Source organism: Hyla sarda, chromosome 8, assembly GCF_029499605.1.
Source record: "Hyla sarda isolate aHylSar1 chromosome 8, aHylSar1.hap1, whole genome shotgun sequence".
Classification (NCBI taxonomy): Eukaryota; Metazoa; Chordata; class Amphibia; order Anura; family Hylidae; genus Hyla; species Hyla sarda.
Genome location: NC_079196.1, coordinates 226,166,696 through 226,192,965, shown reverse-complemented (window position 1 = coordinate 226,192,965; position 26,270 = coordinate 226,166,696). Strand labels below are relative to the sequence as shown.

Below are 26,270 nucleotides of genomic sequence, written 5' to 3'. Positions count from 1 at the left end.
ACTCTGAGCTCCACTACTCAGGCCTGGATCTAATCTAATCTACTTACCTGTAGCGCAGCCATCTGACTCTGAGCTCCATTAGTCAGGTCTGGATCTATGCTAATCCAATATCCTGCAGCGCAGCCATCTGACTCTGAGCTCCATTAGTCAGGCCTAGATTGATGCTAATCCAATATCCTGCAGCGCAGCCATCTGACTCTGAGCTCCATTAGTCAGGTCTGGATCGATGCTAATCCAATATCCTGCAGCGCAGCCATCTGACTCTGAGCTCCATTAGTCGGGCCTAGATCGATGCTAATCTAATAACCTGCAGCGCAGCCATCTGACTCTGAGCTCCATTAGTCGGGCCTAGATCGATGCTAATCTAATAACCTGCAGTGCAGCTGTCTGACTCTGAGCTCCATTAGTCAGGCCTAGATCAATGCTAAACTAATAATCTGCAGCGCAGCCACCTGACTCTGAGCTCCATTAGTCAGGCCTAGATCGATGCTAATCTACTAACCTGAAGCGCAGCCATCTGACTCTGAGCTCCATTAGTCAGGCCTGGATCGATGCTAATCTAATAACCTGCAGCACAGCCGTCTGACTCTGAGCTCCATTAGTCAGGCCTAGATTGATGCTAATCTAATAACCTGAAGCGCAGCCATCTGACTCTGAGCTCCATTAGTCAGGTCTGGATCGATGCTAATCTAATAACCTGCAGCGCAGCCATCTGACTCTGAGCTCCATTAGTCAGGCCTAGATCAATGCTAATCTAATAACCTGCAACACAGCCGTCTGACTCTGAGCTCCATTAGTCAGGCCTAGATCAATGCTAATCTAATAACCTGCAACACAGCCGTCTGACTCTGAGCTCCATTAGTCAGGCCTAGATCAATGCTAATATAATAACCTGCAGCGCAGCCGTCTGACTCTGAGCTCCATTAGTCAGGCCTAGATCGATGCTAATCTAATAACCTGCAGTGCAGCCATCTGACTCTGAGCTCCATTAGTCAGGCCTAGATCGATGCTAATCTAATAACCTGCAGTGCAGCCGTCTGACTCTGAGCTCCATTAGTCAGCCTGGATTGATGCTAATCTCCTCCATCTGCTTAGTTAGGTCTGCCCGTAAACTTTATTGGGAGAAAAAATGATAAATTGTGGAAATCTGATTATACAGCCCCCCTACACCCCTGTGCCCCCAATATAATGGACGTTCCCTACGCTGTATTATAAAATATCACGACATTCTTCTCTCAGGCAAACAAACTGAAGACGCGAATAGTGAGGAACACGCTGAACCCCGTATGGAACGAAAATCTGACTTACTGCGGCATCACCTCCGAGGACATGGCCAAAAAGATACTGAGGTGAGCAGAACAATGGTGGGTGGAGTGTTATACCGCCAGTCAGTGTCATTCCACTACGTGTTTCCATAGACAGCAGCTCAGTGACTTTTCTTATACAGGGCAAGGAATAGGGCGACAATACCAAATTGGGTATATCTATACAATGTGGGGCAATATGGCAGTATTATGTCTGCTCGTTAAAGAAGTGTTATTGTATACTGTATAGTATTTGCGCACTATATGGCAGTATTATGTCTGCTCGTTAAAGAAGTGTTATCGTATACTGTATAGTATTTGTGTACTATCTGGCAGTATTATGTAGACTGTACATGGCTATATTATTTTGGCACTGCGTAGCAGTATTATATGCCTGTATATGGGAGTATTATCTGAGCATTATATGGTGGTGTTGTGTGGGCTGTATATGGCAGTAGTATTTAAGCACTTAAATGAAGTATTATGAGGGTTATATAAAGCATCATTTTGTCAGCACTATATGATCGTATCATATGGGCTGTATATGGCAGTATTATGTCATCACCTATATATCACAGTATTATAGAGGCTGTATATAGCAGTATTATGTCATCACCTATATATCACAGTATTATAGAGGCTGTATATAGCAGTATTATGTCATCGCCTATATATCACAGTATTATAGAGGCTATATATGGCAGTATTATGTCATCACCTATATATCACAGTATTATAGAGGTTGTATATAGCAGTATTATATCATCACCTATATATCACAGTATTATAGAGGCTGTATATGACAGCATTATGTCATCACCTATATATCACAGTATTATAGAGGCTGTATATAGCAGTATTATGTCATCACCTATATATCACAGTATTATAGAGGCTATATATGGCAGTATTATGTCATCACCTATATATCACAGTATTATAGAGGTTGTATATGACAGCATTATGTCATCACCTATATATCACAGTATTATAGAGGCTGTATATAGCAGTATTATGTCATCGCCTATATATCACAGTATTATAGAGGCTATATATGGCAGTATTATGTCATCACCTAAATATCACAGTATTATAGAGGCTGTATATAGCAGTATTATGTAATCACCTATATATCACAGTATTATAGAGGCTGTGTATAGCAGTATTATGTCATCACCTATATATCACAGTATTATAGAGGCTGTATATAGCAGTATTATGTCATCGCCTATATATCACATTATTATAGAGGCTATATATGGCAGTATTATGTCATCACCTATATATCACAGTATTAGAGAGGCTGTATATAGCAGTATTATGTAATCACCTATATATCACAGTATTATAGAGGCTGTGTATAGCAGTATTATGTCATCACCTATATATCACAGTATTATAGAGGTTGTATATGGCAGTATTATGTCATCACCTATATATCACAGTATTATAGAGGCTATATATGGCAGTATTATGTCATCACCTATATATTACAGTATTATAGAGGCTGTATATAGCAGTATTATGTCATCACCTATATATCACAGTATTATAGAGGCTGTATATAGCAGCATTATGTCATCACCTATATATCACAGTATTATAGAGGCTGTATATGACAGCATTATGTCATCACCTATATATCACAGTATTATAGAGGCTGTATATAGCAGTATTATGTCATCACCTATATATCACAGTATAATAGAGGCTGTATATAGCAGTATTATGTCATCACCTATATATCACAGTATTATAGAGGTTGTATATGACAGCATTATGTCATCACCTATATATCACAGTATTATAGAGGCTGTATATAGCAGTATTATGTCATCGCCTATATATCACAGTATTATAGAGGCTATATATGGCAGTATTATGTCATCACCTATATATCACAGTATTATAGAGGCTATATATGGCAGTATTATGTCATCACCTATATATCACAGTATTAGAGAGGCTGCATATAGCAGTATTATGTAATCACCTATATATCACAGTATTATAGAGGCTGTATATGGCAGTATTATGTCATCACCTATATATCACAGTATTATAGAGGCTATATATGGCAGTATTATGTCATCACCTATATATCACAGTATTATAGAGGCTGTATATAGCAGCATTATGTCATCACCTATATATCACAGTATTATAGAGGCTGTATATAGCAGTATTATGTCATCACCTATATATCACAGTATTATAGAGGTTGTATATGGCAGTATTATGTCATCACCTATATATCACAGTATTATAGAGGTTGTATATGGCAGTATTATGTCATCACCTATATATCACAGTATTATAGAGGTTGTATATGGCAGTATTATGTCATCACCTATATATCACAGTATTATAGAGGTTGTATATGGCAGTATTATGTCATCACCTATATATCACAGTATTATAGAGGCTGTATATAGCAGTATTATGTCATCACCTATATATCACAGTATTATAGAGGTTGTATATGGCAGTATTATGTCATCACCTATATATCACAGTATTATAGAGGTTGTATATGGCAGTATTATGTCATCACCTATATATCACAGTATTATAGAGGTTGTATATGGCAGTATTATGTCATCACCTATATATCACAGTATTATAGAGGCTGTATATAGCAGTATTATGTCATCACCTATATATCACAGTATAATAGAGGCTGTATATAGCAGTATTATGTCATCACCTATATATCACAGTATTATAGAGGTTGTATATGGCAGTATTATGTCATCACCTATATATCACAGTATTATAGAGGTTGTATATGGCAGTATTATGTCATCACCTATATATCACAGTATTATAGAGGTTGTATATGGCAGTATTATGTCATCACCTATATATCACAGTATTATAGAGGTTGTATATGGCAGTATTATGTCATCACCTATATATCACAGTATTATAGAGGCTGTATATAGCAGTATTATGTCATCACCTATATATCACAGTATTATAGAGGTTGTATATGGCAGTATTATGTCATCACCTATATATCACAGTATTATAGAGGCTGTATATAGCAGTATTATGTCATCACCTATATATCACAGTATAATAGAGGCTGTATATAGCAGTATTATGTCATCGCCTATATATCACAGTATTATAGAGGCTGTATATAGCAGTATTATGTCATCACCTAAATATCACAGTATTATAGAGGCTGTATATAGCAGTATTATGTCATCACCTATATATCACAGTATAATAGAGGCTGTATATAGCAGGATTATGTCATCACCTATATATCAGTATTATAGAGGCTGTATATAGCAGTATTATGTCATCACCTATATATCACAGTATTATAGAGGCTGCATATGGCAGTATTATGTAATCACCAATATATCACAGTATTATAGAGGTTGTATATGGCAGTATTATGTCATCACCTATATATCACAGTATTATAGAGGCTGTATATAGCAGTATTATGTCATCACCTAAATATCACAGTATTATAGAGGCTGTATATAGCAGTATTATGTCATCACCTATATATAACACTATAATAGAGGCTGTATATAGCAGTATTATGTCATCACCTATATATCACAGTATTATAGAGGTTGTATATGGCAGTATTATGTCATCACCTATATATCACAGTATTATAGAGGTTGTATATGGCAGTATTATGTCATCACCTATATATCACAGTATTATAGAGGTTGTATATGGCAGTATTATGTAATCACCTATATATCACAGTATTATAGAGGCTGTATATGGCAGTATTATGTCATCACCTATATATCACAGTATTATAGAGGTTGTATATGGCAGTATTATGTCATCACCTATATATCACAGTATTATAGAGGCTGCATATAGCAGTATTATGTAATCACCTATATATCACAGTATTATAGAGGTTGTATATGGCAGTATTATGTCATCACCTATATATCACAGTATTATAGAGGCTATATATAGCAGTATTATGTCATCACCTATATATCACAGTATTATAGAGGCTGTATATAGCAGTATTATGTCATCACCTATATATCACAGTATTATAGAGGCTATATATGGCAGTATTATGTCATCACCTATATATCACAGCATTATAGAGGTTGTATATGGCAGTATTATGAGGGAGATATATATATATATATATATATATATATATATATATATATATATAGCAGTATTATCTGCACTATGTGGGAGTATTATGGGTGCTGTATATGTTAGAATGGTCCCAGTTCTATATTGCTATCTTGTGAGCTGTATATGGCTGTATTATCTTGGCACTACAGTGCGCTGGGGAAGGACACACTGGTGAGTTGTAGGGTCTGCTGGTACTTGTAGTATCCTTCTCTCAGCAGTGGCTAGAGTGGGTGTTTGGACCCCAAGTGTACGCCCCGGGGTCACCACACATTTGTGAAGAGTGAAGGGCTGCACTGGTGGTATACGGCAGTGTTTCCCAACCAGGGTGCCCCCAGCTGTTGCAAAACTACAACTCCCAGCATGCCCGGACAGCCAACGGCTGTCCGGGCATGCTGGGAGTTGTAGTTTTGCAACAACTGGGGGTACACTGGTTGGGAAACACTGCCGTATATTGTCTATATCCCCTGGGGGGCCTCCTGGTGACAATTTCCTGGTTGGTGATGTGTGTGAGGCCCCAATGTTACGTGCAGCATGATCCAAGACGCCAGGACTCAAAGGGTGTTACAACGATGGGGTAACTTTTACTGAACATCTGCCCCATAGTGGAGGTACAGATCAGTACCTGAAGTGGATGATGACAGATGGCTGATGGTACTGAAGGAGTTAACTCGCGTGGAGTGTAGTTCGCTTAAACAGTTCCTGAGTTGGCAAAATCTCTGGTCTGACTGAAGGTCCATAAAGGCAAAGAAGTGCAGAGGGGCCCTTGTTTAATGTTCTCTCCTCAGACAAGTTAACAAATTCATTTAAAAAAAAGTCCTTAAAGGGGTACTCCATGAAAAAAAAAAATGTTTTTCATATCCACTGGCTCCAGAAAGTTAAACAATTTGTAAATGACTTCTATTAAAAAATCTTAATCCTACCAGTATTTATCAGCTGCGGAAGTTGAGTTGTTCTTTTCTGTCTGACAACAGTGCTCTCTGCTGACACCTCTGTCCGTGTCAGGAACTGTCCAGAGACAGACAGAGGTGTCAGCAGAGAGCACTGTGGTCAGACAGAAAAGAACAACTCAACTTTAGCAGCTGATAAGTACTAGTAGGATTAAGATTTTTTTAATAGAATTAATTTACAAATCTGTTTAACTTTCTGGAGCCAGTTGATATGAAAAAAAATGTTTTTTCATGGAATACCCCTTTAAATTCAGGGTGAAGACATTATAGTCCTCTGCGTAGCGTGGGGGGTGCGACCATCATGCTCAGATTTAGAAATATTGCTCTAACCCAACTTAAAGGTCAAATAGCAGCAATTCCCCATAGATGACCATGTGGCCCAGAAAAGTCCCTGCAGTCTGGAGATGTGGCCTGGGAAAGCTGGATTTATATAGGGAGCTCAATATATAAGAATCCAATAATTTACTAGGAGATTCTGTCAGATTCTGGAGAATATTAGAGAATATTTTGAAGGTTAACTACAGTAATGATGTTCCACCAGTAGTGGCAGCAGAGAGCAGAAAGTAAATGTAAATGCAAATGAATGTAAATGTAATGTAAGTCAATGGGTTTTACTCCATGTTTACCATCCGCCATTACCTGAAAGTGTAATATATGGCAGTATTATAAAGTCAATGGGTTTAACTCAATGTTTACCATCCGCCATTACCTGAAAATGTAATATATGGCAGTATTATAAAGTCAATGGGTTTAACTCAATGTTTACCATCCGCCATTACCTGAAAGTGTAATATATGGCAGTATTATAAAGTCAATGGGTTTTACTCCATGTTTACCATCCGCCATTACCTGAAAATGTAATATATGGCAGTATTATAAAGTCAATGGGTTTTACTCCATGTTTACCATCCGCCATTACCTGAAAATGTAATATATGGCAGTATTATAAAGTCAATGGGTTTTACTCCATGTTTACCATCCGCCATTACCTGAAAATGTAATATATGGCAGTATTATAAAGTCAATGGGTTTTACTCCATGTTTACCATCCGCCATTACCTGAAAATGTAATATATGGCAGTATTATAAAGTCAATGGGTTTTACTCCATGTTTACCATCCGCCATTACCTGAAAGTGTAATATATGGCAGTATTATAAAGTCAATGGGTTTAACTCAATGTTTACCATCCGCCATTACCTGAAAATGTAATATATGGCAGTATTATAAAGTCAATGGGGGACATGTATCAAAGATTTTACCCCTGTTTTGTGTGTAATTTTTTGCGCAAAATTTAGCGCAAGCCCTTTTTTTGCGCATTTTTTTTGCACACGTTTTGGTAGAGCATGTCCTCCAGATGTGGCCGAATCGGGGTACCTTGGAGTGACATCTATAGTACGCATGGATTTATTAACTGCGTACTTTTCCTTTACACCAAAAATTTTGCCGCAATAGCTGTTTTTTTTTTGCGCAAATATAAGCCATCTTGGACTTAACGTAGCACGATGCTCTAAATGATCGATTCTATTTTCCAAAGAGTGGATTGAGGAGATTCCTATATTTACCCGCAATTTATGAAGCTCATTGCACTTGATTGATAAATTTTGCGCTTCTGCTCATAATTTAGAATTCGGGAAAAGGGGTGAACTGCTTCTACCATACACAAATAATGATACATGTCCCCCAATGAGTTTAACTCCATGTTTACCATCCGTCATTACCTAAAGACAAAGCAAAAGTGCAATATAGAGAACAAATCAATGTTTTTACATACAGTATGATGTGGTCACATGATCCTTCATCAAACCATACGAAAGACACCTTTACAGGAACACTGCAGCACTATATAGCGGTACAAGGCTGTACATGGCACTGCTATCTCTAATATATCACAGTATTATAGGGGATGTATATAGCAGCACTATATAGCGGTACTATGAAGGCTGTACATGACACTGCTATCTCTAATATATGACAGTATTATAGGGGATGTATATAGCAGCACTATATAGCGGTACTATGAAGGCTGTACATGACACTGCTATCTCTAATATATGACAGTATTATAGGGGATGTATATAGCAGCACTATATAGCGGTACTATGAAGGCTGTACATGACACTGCTATCTCTAATATATGACAGTATTATAGGGGATGTATATAGCAGCACTATATAGCGGTACTATGGAGGCTGTACATGACACTGTTATCTTGTAATATATGACAGTATTATAGGGGCTGTATATGGCAGCACTATATTAAACATGAGTATTAGTGACAAGCGGGGGCCCTCCTCTACTCATCGCCCCATGGGGAGGTTTCTGGCATCCTCACCAGATACTGTTCTGTCTCCTCAGGATCTCTGTCTGTGATGAAGACAAACTGAGTCATAATGAGTTTATTGGAGAAACACGAGTCCCACTGCGGCGGCTGAAGCCGGGAGAGAGAAAACACTTCAACCTCTGCCTGGAACGGCAAATCCCTGTAAGAAAACCACAGACATTACTCCGTTCCGGGGGTGGGGGGGGTGGACAAACACGTACAGTACACTGCGCCAAAGAGGAGATTTAAGGGGTCCGTATTAGCAAGATGGCCGCTTCTATATGGCGGAAGTCCCCAACAAGGTCCTCAAGGCCCAACAACAGTCCAGGGTCAGTATGAGTAAGATGGCTGATTCTATAGGGCAGAGATCCCCAACAAAGTCCTCAAGGCCCAACAACAGTCCAGAGTCAGTATGAGAAAGATGGCCGCTCCTATAGGGCAGAGGTCCCCAACAAGGTCCTCAAGGCCCAAAAACAGTCCAGAGTCAGTATGAGAAAGATGGCCACTCCTATAGGGCAGAGGTCCCCAACAAGGTCCTCAAGGCCCAACAACAGTCCATGGTCAGTATGAGTAAGATGGCCGATTCTATAGGGCAGAGATCCCCAACAAGGTCCTCAAGGCCCAACAACAGTCCAGGGTCAGTATGAGTAAGATGGCCGATTCTATAGGGCAGAGATCCCCAACAAGGTCCTCAAGGCCCAACAACAGTCCAGAGTCAGTATGAGAAAGATGGCCGCTCCTATAGGGCAGAGGTCCCCAACAAGGTCCTCAAGGCCCAACAACAGTCCAGAGTCAGTATGAGAAAGATGGCCGCTTCTATAGGGCAGAGGTCCCCAACAAGGTCCTCAAGGCCCAACAACAGTCCATGGTCAGTTTAAGTAAGATGGCCGCTACTATATGGCAGAGGTCCCCAACAAGGTCCTCAAGGCCCAACAACAATCCAATCCTGCTCTAGATGAGTGGCCTTTAAACTGTGGACCTCAAGATGTTTTATAGCAGCTGTAAGGCCACAGTTTGGAGGCCACTGAAACACCAAGAATGATAAATTCCCCCCCATGTGGGAGCAGTGTTGACCAACCTGACTCTCCAGCTGTTGTAATACTACAACTCCCAGCATGCCCGTGCCGCTGAGCATGCTGGGAGTTGTTGTTCGAATGTCGGGATCGTACTCCAAACCATTCCACATAAGGAGGCATTTCTCCTCAGGCCTGTAGGCGGTGGCGATGTCTCAGTACTAGTGTCCACCACCTCACCCTTCTCTGCTCTTGTTCAGCCCATTCTGAGTAATCATGGCCGACAGGACGAAGGAAATGGAATCCTCGGCCATATAGATCTTTCCTCTGCTCAGGAAGGGCGACCCCGAAATATCCATTTATCATCTTCAGCTCAATGAGGTACAGAAGAGTTATTGGCCCTTATTTACTAAGAGTGGAGTGTAGGTTACCAGGAGTGTGGATATAGGATCAGCACCTGTAATATGGATTTGGATCAGCACCAGTAATGTGGATATAGGATCAGCACCAGTAATGTGGATATAAAATCAGCACCAGGAGTGTGGATATAGTATCAGCACCAGTGATGTGGATATAGGATCAGCACCAGTGATGTGGATATAGGATCAGCACCAGTAATGTGGATATAAAATCAGCACCAGGAGTGTGGATATAGGATCAGCACCAGTGGTGTGGATATAGGATCAGCACCAGTGGTGTGGATATAGGATCATCACCAGTAATGTAGATATAGGATCAGCACCAGTGATGTAGATATAGGATCAGCACCAGTAATGTGGATATAGGATCAGCACCAGGAGTGTGGATATAGGATCAGCACCAGTAATGTGCACATAGGATCAGCACCAGTAATGTGGATATAGGATCAGCACCAGTAATGTGCATATAGGATCAGCACCAGTAATGTGGATATAGGATCAGCACCAGGAGTGTGGATATAGGATCAGCAACAGGAGTGTGGATATAGGATCAGCACCAGTAATGTGGATATAGGATCAGCACCAGTAATATGGATATAGGATCAGCACCAGTAATATGGATATAGGATCAGCACCAGTAATGTGGATATAGGCTCAGCATCAGTAATGTGCATATAGGATCAGCACCAGTAATATGGACAGCTCCTATTACATTATATAGGATCAGCACCAGTAATATGGACAGCTCCTATTACATTATATAGGATCAGCACCAGTAATGTGGACAGCTCCTATTTCATTATATAGGATCAGCACCAGTAATGTGGACAGCTCCTGTTACATTATATAGGATCAGCACTATTACATTATATAGGATCAGCGCTATTACATTATATAGGATCAGCACCAATAATGTGGGCAGCTCCTATTACATTATATAGGATCAGCACCAGTAATGTGGACAGCTTCTATTACATTATATAGGATCAGCGCTATTACATTATATAGGATCAGCACCAGTAATATGGACAGCTCCTATTACATTATCTGGGATCAGCACCAGTAATGTGGACAGCTCCTATTACATTATATAGGATCAGCACCAGTAATGTGGACAGCTCCTATTTCATTATATAGGATCAGCACCAGTAATGTGGACAGCTCCTATTACATTATATAGGATCAGCACTATTACATTATATAGGATCAGCACCAGTAATATGGATCAGCACTATTTCATTATATAGGATCAGCGCTATTACATTATATAGGATCAGCACCAATAATGTGGACAGCTCCTATTACATTATATAGGATCAGCACCAGTAATGTGGACAGCTTCTATTACATTATATAGGATCAGCGCTATTACATTATATAGGATCAGCGCTATTACATTATATAGGATCAGCACCAGTAATGTGGACAGCTCCTATTACATTATATAGGATCAGCGCTATTACATTATATAGGATCAGCACCAGTAATATGGACAGCTCCTATTACATTATATACGATCAGCACCAGTAATGTGGACAGCTTCTATTACATTATATAGGATCAGCGCTATTACATTATATAGGATCAGCACCAGTAATATGGACAGCTCCTATTACATTATATACGATCAGCACCAGTAATGTGGACAGATCCTATTACATTATATAGGGTCAGCACCAGTAATATGGACAGCTCCTATTACATTATATAGGATCAGCGCTATTACATTATATAGGATCAGCACCAGTAACGTGGACAGCTCCTATTACATTATATAGGATCAGCGCTATTACATTATATAGGATCAGCGCTATTACATTATATAGGATCAGCGCTATTACATTATATAGGATCAGCGCTATTACATTATATAGGATCAGCCCATACACTACAGAAGAAGTTTCTATAGAAGTGACTGCAGAGGAATATTAGAGAAATGCCATATAGGGGTTATATATTGGGCAGGAATAGCGCCCCCTCCTGTACACACACATGACGTCACCTGACATGGCGGACTGTCTCTAGATGTTACACAACTTTACGGTTACGTTTTTCCTTTCTTCTTCTCTTGTATGTATAGTTGGCCTCTCCGTCATCTATGTCAGCCGCTCTACGGGGAATCTCTTGTTACCTAAAAGAGGTGAGAACCATAATCCTCTAAATACTGCCCTGGGGTATATAAAGTATATTCTCCTGGGGTATATAAAGTGTATTCTCCTGGGGTATATAGAGTATATTCTCCTGGGGTATATAAAGTGTATTCTCCTGGGGTATATAAAGTATATTCTCCTGGGGTATATAAAGTGTATTCTCCTGGGGTATTTAGAGTGTATTCTCCTGGGGTATATGGAGTGTATTCTCCTGGGGTATATAGAGTGTATTCTCCTGGGGTATATGGAGTGTATTCTCCTGGGGTATATAAAGTATATTCTCCTGGGGTATATAAAGTGTATTCTCCTGGGGTATATGGAGTATATTCTCCTGGGGTATATAGAGTGTATTCTCCTGGGGTATATAGAGTATATTCTCCTGGGGTATATGGAGTGTATTCTCCTGGGGTATATGGAGTGTATTCTCCTGGTGTATATAAAGTATATTCTCCTGGGGTATATAAAGTGTATTCTCCTGGGTTATATAGAGTGTATTCTCCTGGGGTATATGGAGTGTATTCTCCTGGGGTATATAAAGTATATTCTCCTGGGGTATATAAAGTGTATTCTCCTGGGGTATATGGAGTATATTCTCCTGGGGTATATAGAGTGTATTCTCCTGGGGTATATAGAGTATATTCTCCTGGGGTATATGGAGTGTATTCTCCTGGGGTATATAGAGTGTATTCTCCTGGGGTATATGGAGTGTATTCTCCTGGGGTATATAAAGTATATTCTCCTGGTGTATATAAAGTGTATTCTCCTGGGGTATATAAAGTATATTCTCCTGGGGTATATAAAGTGTATTCTCCTGGGGTATATAAAGTATATTCTCCTGGGGTATATGGAGTGTATTCTCCTGGGGTATATGGAGTATATTCTACTGGGGTATATGGAGTGTATTCTCCTGGGGTATATAAAGTATATTCTCCTGGGGTATATGGAGTGTATTCTCCTGGGGTATATAAAGTATATTCTCCTGGGGTATATGGAGTGTATTCTCCTGGGGTATATGGAGTGTATTCTCCTGGTGTATATAAAGTATATTCTCCTGGGGTATATAAAGTGTATTCTCCTGGGTTATATAGAGTGTATTCTCCTGGGGTATATGGAGTGTATTCTCCTGGGGTATATAAAGTATATTCTCCTGGGGTATATAAAGTGTATTCTCCTGGGGTATATGGAGTATATTCTCCTGGGGTATATAGAGTGTATTCTCCTGGGGTATATAGAGTATATTCTCCTGGGGTATATGGAGTGTATTCTCCTGGGGTATATAGAGTGTATTCTCCTGGGGTATATGGAGTGTATTCTCCTGGGGTATATAAAGTATATTCTCCTGGTGTATATAAAGTGTATTCTCCTGGGGTATATAAAGTATATTCTCCTGGGGTATATAAAGTGTATTCTCCTGGGGTATATAAAGTATATTCTCCTGGGGTATATGGAGTGTATTCTCCTGGGGTATATGGAGTATATTCTACTGGGGTATATGGAGTGTATTCTCCTGGGGTATATAAAGTATATTCTCCTGGGGTATATGGAGTGTATTCTCCTGGGGTATATAAAGTATATTCTCCTGGGGTATATAGAGTGTATTCTCCTGGGGTATATAGAGTATATTCTCCTGGGGTATATGGAGTGTATTCTCCTGGGGTATATAGAGTGTATTCTCCTGGGGTATATGGAGTGTATTCTCCTGGGGTATATAAAGTATATTCTCCTGGGGAATATAAAGTGTATTATCCTGGTGTATATGGAGTATATTCTCCTGGTGTATATGGAGTGTATTCTCCTGGGGTATATGGAGTATATTCTCCTGGTGTATATGGAGTATATTCTCCTGGGGTATATGGAGTATATTCTCCTGGGGTATATGGAGTGTATTCTCCTGGGGTATATGGAGTGTATTCTCCTGGGGTATATGGAGTGTATTCTCCTGGGGTATATAGGGTGTATTCTCCTGGGGTATATGGAGTGTATTCTCCTGGGGTATATGGAGTGTATTCTCCTGGGGTATATGGAGTGTATTCTCCTGGGGTATATGGAGTGTATTCTCCTGGGGTATATAGGGTGTATTCTCCTGGGGTATCTGGAGTGTATTCTCCTGGGGTATATGGAGTGTATTCTCCTGGGGTATATGGAGTGTATTCTCCTGGGGTATATGGAGTGTATTCTCCTGGGGTATATAGGGTGTATTCTCCTGGGGTATCTGGAGTGTATTCTCCTGGGGTATATAGAGTGTATTCTCCTGGGGTATATGGAGTGTATTCTCCTGGGGTATATAAAGTGTATTTTCCTGGGGTATATAAAGTGTATTCTCCTGGGGTATATGGAGTGTATTCTCCTGGGGTATATAGAGTGTATTCTCTTGGGGTATATAGAGTGTATTCTCCTGGGGTATATGGAGTGTATTCTCCTGGGGTATATGGACGGTATTCTCCTGGGGTATATGGAGTGTATTCTCCTGGGGTATATAGAGTGTATTCTCCTGGGGTATATGGACTGTATTCTCCTGGGGTATATAGAGTGTATTCTCTTGGGGTATATAGAGTGTATTCTCTTGGGGTATATAGAGTGTATTCTCCTGGGGTATATAGAGTGTATTCTCTTGGGGTATATAGAGTGTATTCTCCTGGGGTATATAGAGTGTATTCTCCTGGGGTATATAGAGTGTATTCTCCTGGGGTATATAAAGTATATTCTCCTGGGTTATATGGAGTGTATTCTCCTGGGGTATATGGAGTGTATTCTCCTGGGGTATATGGAGTGTATTCTCCTGGGGTATATGAAGTGTATTCTCCTGGGGTATATGGAGTGTATTCTCCTGGGGTATATGGAGTGTATTCTCCTGGGGTATATGGAGTGTATTCTCCTGGGGTATATAGAGTGTATTCTCCTGGGGTATATAAAGTGTATTCTCCTGGGGTATATGGAGTGTATTCTCCTGGGGTATATAGAGTGTATTCTCCTGGGGTATATAAAGTGTATTCTCCTGGGGTATATGGAGTATATTCTCCTGGGGTATATAGAGTGTATTCTCCTGGGGTATATAAAGTGTATTCTCCTGGGGTATATAGAGTGTATTCTCCTGGGGTATATAGAGTGTATTCTCCTGGGGTATATAAAGTGTATTCTCCTGGGGTATATAGAGTGTATTCTCCTGGGGTATATAGAGTGTATTCTCCTGGGGTATATGGATTGTATTCTCCTGGGGTATATAGAGTGTATTCTCCTGGGGTATATGGACTGTATTCTCCTGGGGTATATGGAGTGTATTCTCCTGGGGTATATAGAGTGTATTCTCCTGGGGTATATGGAGTGTATTCTCCTGGGGTATATGGACTGTATTCTCCTGGGGTATATAGAGTGTATTCTCCTGGGGTATATGGATTGTATTCTCCTGGGGTATATGGACTGTATTCTCCTGGGGTATATGGAGTGTATTCTCCTGGGGTATATGGAGTGTATTCTCCTGGGGTATATGGACTGTATTCTCCTGGGGTATATGGATTGTATTCTCCTGGGGTATATGGAGTGTATTCTCCTGGGGTATATAGAGTGTATTCTCCTGGGGTATATAGAGTGTATTCTCTTGGGGTATATAGAGTGTATTCTCCTGGGGTATATGGAGTGTATTCTCCTGGGGAGGACATTCTCATGTATTATAGATACACCCCACCCCCTCCCCTTTTGCTGTATATAGTAGACTCCCCTCCCTTATACCCTACATGTATTATATACACCCCTCCTGTATTATATACACCGCCTCCTGTATTATATACACCCCTCCTGTATTATATACACCCCTTCTGTATTATATACACCGCCTCCTGTATTATATACACCCCTCCTGTATTATATACACCCCTCCTGTATTATATACACCCCTCCTGTATTATATACACCCCTCCTGTATTATATACACCCCTCCTGTAATATATACACCCCTCCTGTATTATATACACCCCTCCTGTATTATATTCACCCCTCCTGTATTATATACACCCCTCCTGTATTATATACACCGCCTCCTGTATTATATACACCCCTCCTGTATTATATACACCCCTCCTGTATTATATTCACCCCTCCTGTATTATATACACCCCTCCTGTATTATATACACCGCCTCCTGTATTATATACACCCCTCCTGTATTATATACACCCCTTCTGTATTATATACACCGCCTCCTGTATTATATACACCCCTCCTGTATTATATACACCCCCTCCTGTATTATATACACCCCTTCTGTATTATATACACCCCTTCTGTATTATATACACCCCTCCTGTATTATATACACCGCCTCCTGTATTATATACACCGCCTCCTGTAATATATACACCCCTCCTGTATTATATACACCCCTCCTGTATTATATACACCCCTCCTGTATTATATACACCCCTCCTGTATTATATACACCCCTCCTGTATTATATACACCCCTCCTGTATTATATACACCCCCTCCTGTATTATATACACCCCTCCTGTATTATATACACCCCTCCTGTATTATATACACCCCTCCTGTATTATATACACCCCCTCCTGTATTATATACACCCCTCCTGTATTATATACACCCCTCCTGTATTATATACACCCCCTCCTGTATTATATTCACCCCTCCTGTATTATATACACCCCTTCTGTATTATATACACTCCTCCTGTATTATATACACCCCTCCTGTATTATATACACCCCTCCTGTATTATATACACCCCCTCCTGTATCATATACACCCCCTCCTGTATTATATACACCCCTCCTGTATTATATACACCGCCTCCTGTATTATATACACCCCTCCTGTATTATATACACCCCTCCTGTATTATATACACCGCCTCCTGTATTATATACACCGCCTCCTGTATTATATACACCCCCTCCTGTATTATATACACCCCTCCTGTATTATATACACCCCCTCCTGTATTATATACACCCCCTCCTGTATTATATACACCGCCTCCTGTATTATATACACCCCTCCTGTATTATATACACCCCTCCTGTATTATATACACCGCCTCCTGTATTATATACACCCCCTCCTGTATTATATCCTCCCCTCCTGTATTATATACACCCCTCCTGTATTATATACACCCCCTCCTGTATTATATACACCCCTCCTGTATTATATACACCGCCTCCTGTATTATATACACCCCCTCCTGTATTATATACACCCCCTCCTGTATTATATACACCGCCTCCTGTATTATATACACCCCTCCTGTATTATATACACCCCTCCTGTATTATATACACCCCTCCTGTATTATATACACCCCTCCTGTATTATATACACCGCCTCCTGTATTATATACACCCCTCCTGTATTATATACACCCCTCCTGTATTATATACACCCCTCCTGTATTATATACACCCCTCCTGTATTACATACACCCCTCCTGTATTACATACACCCCCTCCTGTATTATATACACCCCTCCTGTATTATATACACCCCCTCCTGTATTATATACACCCCTCCTGTATTATATACACCCCTCCTGTATTATATACACCGCCTCCTGTAATATATACACCCCCTCCTGTATTATATACACCGCCTCCTGTATTATATACACCCCCTCCTGTATTATATACACCGCCTCCTGTATTATATACACCCCTCCTGTATTATATACACCCCTCCTGTATTATATACACCACCTCCTGTATTATATACACCCCTCCTGTATTATATACACCCCTCCTGTATTATATACACCGCCTCCTGTATTATATACACCCCTCCTGTATTATATACACCCCTCCTGTATTATATACACCCCTTCTGTATTATATACACTCCTCCTGTATTATATACACCCCTCCTGTATTATATACACCCCTCCTGTATTATATACACCGCCTCCTGTATTATATACACCCCTCCTGTATTATATACACCCCCTCCTGTATTATATACACTCCTCCTGTATTATATACACCCCTCCTGTATTATATACACCCCCTCCTGTATTATATACACCCCTCCTGTATTATATACACCCCTCCTGTATTATATACACCGCCTCCTGTAATATATACACCCCCTCCTGTATTATATACACCCCTCCTGTATTATATACACCCCTCCTGTATTATATACACCCCTCCTGTATTATATACACCGCCTCCTGTATTATATACACCCCTCCTGTATTATATACACCGCCTCCTGTAATATATACACCCCCTCCTGTATTATATACACCCCTCCTGTATTATATACACCCCTCCTGTATTATATACACCCCCTCCTGTATTATATACACCCCTCCTGTATTATATACACCCCTCCTGTATTATATACACCGCCTCCTGTATTAAATACACCGCCTCCTGTATTAAATACACCCCTTCTGTATTATATACACCCCTCCTGTATTATATACACCCCTCCTGTAATATATACACCCCCTCCTGTATTATATACACCCCCTCCTGTATTATATACACCCCTCCTGTATTATATACACCCCCTCCTGTATTATATACACCCCTCCTGTATTATATACACCCCCTCCTGTATTATATACACCCCTCCTGTATTATATACACCCCTCCTGTATTATATACACCCCTCCTGTATTATATCCTCCCCTCCTGTATTATATCCTCCCCTCCTGTATTATATACACCCTCCTGTAATATATACACCCCCTCCTGTATTATATACACCCCTCCTGTATTATATACACCCCTCCTGTATTATATACACCCCCTCCTGTATTATATACACCCCTCCTGTATTATATCCTCCCCTCCTGTATTATATACACCCCTCCTGTAATATATACACCCCCTCCTGTATTATATACACCCCTCCTGTATTATATACACCCCCTCCTGTATTATATACACCGCCTCCTGTATTATATACACCCCTCCTGTATTATATACACCGCCTCCTGTATTATATACACCCCCTCCTGTATTATATACACCCCTCCTGTATTATATACACCCCTCCTGTAATATATACACCCCTCCTGTATTATATACACCCCCTCCTGTATTATATACACCCCTCCTGTATTATATACACCCCCTCCTGTATTATATACACCCCCTCCTGTATTATATACACCGCCTCCTGTATTATATACACCCCTCCTGTATTATATACACCCCTCCTGTATTATATACACCGCCTCCTGTATTATATACACCCCCTCCTGTATTATATCCTCCCCTCCTGTATTATATACACCCCTCCTGTATTATATACACCCCTCCTGTATTATATACACCGCCTCCTGTATTATATACACCCCTCCTGTATTATATACACCCCTCCTGTATTATATACACCGCCTCCTGTATTATATACACCCCTCCTGTATTATATACACCCCTCCTGTATTATATACACCGCCTCCTGTATTATATACACCGCCTCCTGTATTATATACACCCCTCCTGTATTATATACACCCCTCCTGTATTATATACACCCCTCCTTTATTATATACACCCCCTCCTGTATTACATACACCCCCTCCTGTATGATATACACCCCCTCCTGTATGATACACACCCCTCCTGTATTATATACACCCCTCCTGTATGATATACAACCCTCCCTTTTTTATATACACCCGTCCTGTATTATATACACCCCTCCTGTATTATATACAACCCCCCCTTTTTTATATACACCCGTCCTGTAATATATACACCCCTCCTGTATTATATACACTCCTCCTGTATTATATACACCCCTCCTGTATTATATACCCCTCCTGTATTATATACACCCTCTCCTGTATTATATACACCCCTCCTGTATTATATCCTCCCCTCCTGTATTATATACACCCCTCCTGTATTATATACACCACCTCCTGTATTATATACACCCCTCCTGTATTATATACACCCCTCCTGTATTACATACACCCCTCCTGTATTATATACACCACCTCCTGTATTATATACACCCCTCCTGTATTATATACACCGCCTCCTGTATTATATACACCCCTCCTGTATTATATACACCCCTCCTGTATTATATACACCGCCTCCTGTATTATATACACCCCTCCTGTATTATATACACCCCTCCTGTATTATATACACCCCTCCTGTAATATATACACCCCCTCCTGTATTACATACACCCCTCCTGTATTACATACACCCCTCCTGTAATATATACACCCCCTCCTGTATTATATACACCCCTCCTGTATTATATACACCCCTCCTGTATTATATACACCCCCTCCTGTATTATATACACCCCTCCTGTATTATATACACCCCCTCCTGTATTATATACACCCCTCCTGTATTATATACACCCCTCCTGTATTATATACACCCCTCCTGTATTATATACACCCCTCCTGTATTATATACACCGCCTCCTGTATTATATACACCCCTCCTGTATTATATACACCCCTCCTGTATTATATACACCGCCTCCTGTATTATATACACCCCCTCCTGTATTATATACACCCCTCCTGTATTATATACACCCCTCCTGTAATATATACACCCCCTCCTGTATTATATACACCGCCTCCTGTATTATATACACCCCTCCTGTATTATATACACCCCTCCTGTATTATATACACCCCTCCTGTAATATATACACCCCCCCATATAATAGATAAATCCGTTAGTACTCCTCCTTCTTCCTCTCAGTCTCCTCTTTCCCTACCTGTCTCCCCTCCTCTATTTTCCATCTATTCATTATAACCTCCCCCACCCCATGGCCTCGGCCTGTCTCCCCCACATTTCTCTTTCTTCTGCTTTCTATACACTTTTTTCTATTCAGCACCTGCGGGGGTTGGGAACACATTCAGTGTGGAGAACAGGGAGATACACAATGACAGCTCCCGCGATGTCCCTGAACTCACACCCGCTATATACGTGGCTCGTGACGCTCTCATAGACTCACAGTGCAGCATCGGGACTATTACGTCTAGCAGTGATCATGTAATGTGGTTACACAAGAGTAGAAAATAGCGCCACACCTGTCCAGTCTGTGGTAGTGCAGCCCAGCTCCATTGTGAGCTGCAATACCAAACACAACCTGTGGACAAGTGTGGCGCTGTATGTTTTTATAATCCTGTAAAAATGTTCTGAATGAATGTGCGTCCTCTTCTCTTTGTCCTCAGCTGGAGCGCTGTCAGGAGTGGGAACTGGAGGAACGAGGGAGGATCCTGCTGTCGCTCACATACTGCACTGAACGTGGCGGGCTGGTGGTGGGCATCGTGCGTTGCGCTCATCTTGCTGCTATGGATGTCAACGGATTTTCAGACCCCTACGTCAAAACGTAAGTAGATAAATATTCCTTAGAAGACTGTTGTCTCCGAGTCATGAGAACAATAAGATCCACAAGGGTCTTCCCACAATGCACCTGGTTAGTATAGGCAAAGTTTATCTTCGTAGACCGTAGACTTTTTGGTAAAAAAAAGAAGACGTAGAAGTTGCGTGTAAAGACGGGGTCAGGTAGGAGCAGTGATCTCAAACTGTGGCCATATGGATGTTGCAAAACTTCAACTCCCAGCATGCCCGGACAGCCAACGGCTGTCCGGGCATGCTGGGAGTTGAAGTTCTGCAACATCTGGAGGGCCGCAGGTTGAGGCCACTGGGTTAGACATTCTAGTTCTTAAATGGGCACTCTCATTAAAACTAATTTTTGCTATTGCACTCCTTATGGTAAATAAAAAAGATCTGTCTCATGTATTTTTTTAATGAAGTTTTCTATGTTTTATTTGTGTTTTAAAAAGCTGCACATTTCCCCCTATCTCCTGCACAGACTTTGGACTCCTGCTGGCCTGGCAGAAGTCCAAAAACAGGAAATGCTGAAGGGGTGGAAGGGGGCAGCCTTAGCCAATCAACGCTCATCTCACACTGAACGGCTCTGGGCTGTATGTAGCAGGGTGAAGGAGGAAGTTCTCCCCTGTATGGCTTCATATGTTGTCACGCCTGCTGGGGAACGCCCCTTCCCAGTCGTTGAATCTGACTGAGACTGAGCAGAAAATACAGAGAAATATCAAGGAAGAAAACTAAAAAATAATTTAAAAAAATAAAGGCCGGGGGTGGTTTATCATGATGGGGCAGTGACCTGATAGGATTATACAATATAACAAGACCATGAGAGGTAATCTTTAAGGTCTCAGTTCATAGGTGGGATCCTGTCCTAGATATTGCTGGATTTTTTGCTTCTAGTTATTCTTCACCTCATTCTTGGTTCTTGGCTTCTTCTTCTTCTTCTTCTTCTTCTTCTAGATTTCCGTATTTCTAACTTCCAACATTTATTTTTTCAAACTTTGGCTAATTTTTTTACTCTGGTTTCTTGGTTCTTCTAGTTGACTTTATTTCCAGTTCTTTATTTATTTATTTCTCAATTCTTTCCTCCTCCAGTCCACACTTTCTTCTTCCTGACCTGTAACACTTCGGCTTATTTCTTGGTCAATTGTTCTTCTTTATTCTGGCACATTGGCCCCTCTGGTCACCTTCATATCTGGTTCTACCTCTCCATCTTTGATCTTCATTCTTGCCTCTTTAAGTCCTCATTTCCTACTCCCCGTTCTTTCAGGTTTCTTTAACCCATTGGTTGATTTCTTAAGCTTTCTTTTTGACTATGGAGTCTTAGTTCTTCAGATGAACATAGTTTCAAGTTTTGACTCCACATCTTGGATCTTCACTTTGTTGGTTTCTAGTTAAACTTCATTCTTGGATCTTCACTTCATTCTTGGCTCTTGCCTTCTTTAGTCTTGACTTCCACGTTCTTGACCTCCAACATTTTTTTTCCCAACTTTGGCTAGTTTCTTAGCAGTCCTTCTTCTTGACTCTGGTTTCTTGGTTCTTCTAGTCAACTTTATTTCCAGTTCCAATCTCTGTCTTGGATCTTCATTCTTAATTCTTTCCACCTCATGTCCACACTTCCTTCTTCCTGACCTCCAACACTTGGGTCTATGACTTGGACAATCCTTCCTCTTTATTCTGGCACTTTGGCTCTTCTGGTCACCACCATTTCTGTTTCTAACTCCCCCTCTTAGATCGTCATTCTTGCCTTCTCAAGTCCAGATTCCCACTTTCCCTTTCTTTCACCCATCGGTTGATTTTATTCTCGGACAGTCATTCTTCTAGACTCTGGTTTCTTGGTTCATCTGGTTTTCTCTTCCAGTTCTTACTTGGATCTCTGCTTCTTCCTTGACTCTTGAATTTTGCAGTCCAGACATCCCCCTTCCTGACCTCCAACATGTATTTCCCAATTAGACTAACTTCTCACACAACCCGTCTTCTTTACTCTGGTTTCCTGGCTCTTATAGTCGCCTTCATTACCAATTCTCACTCTCTGTCTTGGATCTTTGTTTCACACTCGGTTCTTGTCCCCTCCAGACCAGATGTTCTTCCTTATCTCAACATTTCATATTTCACCTTATTCTTGGAAAATCCTTTATCTTTATTTTGGTTTTCTGGTTCTTCTGGTCACATTTATTTCTGATTATTACTATCGGTCTTGGATGGTGGTTCCAGCCTTTTCTTTCAGTCTTATCTCCAGTCTTTACCTTTTGTTTCTGTTCTTGGTCTTGGCTCCTCTGCTGTCATGGTTCTCTGACTCCTTTCTGTCCTCTTGGCTTGAGGATCTTCTCTTCCTGCTATGTCTCTGTCTCTGCCATGAGGTTCTGCCTCTGCTGAGAGTTTCATCCTTTGGTTTTTACCAATCTTAGGTTTTCTACTTTTGGATCAGTGAAAACCTGACTAATGGCGACTGTCATCTAAGTCTACCAGGTGGTTTGGTGAGAAGTCGGGTAAGTTTACCGCTAACTTTTTATTATGTAATAGGAATTCACTAATCATGGTTGTCATATAAGCCAGCAATGTTATGTAGTTGTATCCCATCCCCTTCACTTCTCTGTTGATGTTCTTCCGGTGCGTCAGTCTTTATTGTAGCCTTGTGGTTCCAGATAATCATATTATTCTGGGAGATGGTGGAGCTGTGTATATTAGTGGTGTTGTATATATATCAGGTCTCATGTATATGGTGGTCCCCCGGTGTAGTGATGGTGGAGCTGTGTATATTAGTGGTGTTGTATCTCTCGGCGCTCGTGTATATGGTGGTCCCCCGGCACAGTGATGGTGGAGCTGTGTATATTAGTGGTGTTGTATATATCAGGTCTCATGTATATGGTGGTCCCCCGGTGTAGTGATGGTGGAGCTGTGTATATTAGTGGTGTTGTATCTCTCGGCGCTCGTGTATATGGTGGTCCCCCGGCACAGTGATGGTGGAGCTGTATATATTAGTGGTGTTGTATATATCAGGTCTCATGTATATGGTGGTCCCCCGGTGCAGTGATGGTGGAGCTGTATATATTAGTGGTGTTGTATATATATCAGGTCTCATGTATATGGCGGTCCCCTGGTGTAGTGATGGTGGAGCTGTATATATTAGTGGTGTTGTATATATATCAGGTCTCATGTATATGGTGGTCCCCTGGTGTAGTGATGGTGGAGCTGTATATATTAGTGGTGTTGTATATATATCAGGTCTCATGTATATGGTGGTCCCCCGGCGCAGTGATCGTGGAGCTGTATATATTAGTGGTGTTGTATCTCTCGGCGCTCGTGTATATGGCGGTCCCCCGGCGCAATGATGGTGGAGCTGTGTATATTAGTGGTGTTGTATCTCTCGGCGCTCGTGTATATGGCGGTCCCCCGGCACAGTGATGGTGGAGCTGTGTATATTAGTGGTGTTGTATATATCAGGTCTCATGTATATGGTGGTCCCCCGGTGTAGTGATGGTGGAGCTGTGTATATTAGTGGTGTTGTATCTCTCGGCGCTCATGTATATGGCGGTCCCCCGGCACAGTGATGGTGGAGCTGTGTATATTAGTGGTGTTGTATATATCAGGTCTCATGTATATGGTGGTCCCCCGGTGTAGTGATGGTGGAGCTGTGTATATTAGTGGTGTTGTATCTCTCGGCGCTCGTGTATATGGCGGTCCCCCGGCACAGTGATGCTCTCACGCTGTCTACAATCCCATCTGAGCCTCCAGCGCTCTGTGTTTCTGCATGAACGGCTAATCGTGTGCAGGGCGAGGCGTGAAGCGGCTCCTGCGTCTGTGGCGATGTCACTGTGTAGCACCTATATTAAGCGCCATTATTTCAGGCAAATTAGTGGATGGCAGCGGCTGGGATCACTGATGTTACTGAGAACCTTGTGAATCACGTGCGCAAAGGGCGCCGAGCACAGCGAGGGAGTGATAATTTATTCACATCAATGTCTTAACCTTTTATGTAGTAAAAGGAAAAATAGGAAAAAATATGATAGATAGATAGATAGATATGAGATAGATAGATAGATAGATAGATATGAGATAGATATATATGAGATAGAAAGATAGATAGATATGAGATAGATATGACATAGATAGATATGAGATAGATAGATATGAGATAGATATGAGATAGATAGATATGACATAGATAGATATGAGATAGATAGATAGATAGATATGAGATAGATATATATGAGATAGATAGATAGATATGAGATAGATATATATGAGATAGATAGATAGATAGATAGATAGATAGATAGATATGAAATAGATAGATATGAGATAGATAGATATGAAATAGATAGATATGAGATAGATAGATAGATAGATAGATATGAGATAGATAGATATGACATAGATAGATATGAGATAGATAGATATGAGATAGATAGATAGATATGAGATAGATAGATAGATAGATATGAGATTGATATGAGATAGATAGATATGAAATAGATAGATATGAGATAGATAGATATGAGATAGATAGATATATATGAGATAGATAGATAGATAGATATGAAATAGATAGATATGAGATAGATAGATATGAAATAGATAGATATGAGAAAGATAGATAGATAGATAGATATGAGATAGATAGATATGACATAGATA

General features: G+C 40.6%; 1 protein-coding gene across 1 annotated transcript in view; it reads left to right on the top strand.

Moving 5' to 3' along the window:
• Positions 1-26,270, top strand: part of DOC2A (double C2 domain alpha) — a 75,188-nt gene that overhangs the window by 28,504 nt on the left and 20,414 nt on the right. Inside the window, exons 6-9 of the mRNA XM_056534546.1 lie at positions 1,240-1,349; positions 8,752-8,878; positions 12,229-12,288; positions 21,476-21,633. Of these exons, the coding sequence (XP_056390521.1) occupies positions 1,240-1,349; positions 8,752-8,878; positions 12,229-12,288; positions 21,476-21,633 (455 nt within the window). The remainder of the gene's footprint in view (positions 1-1,239; positions 1,350-8,751; positions 8,879-12,228; positions 12,289-21,475; positions 21,634-26,270) is intronic.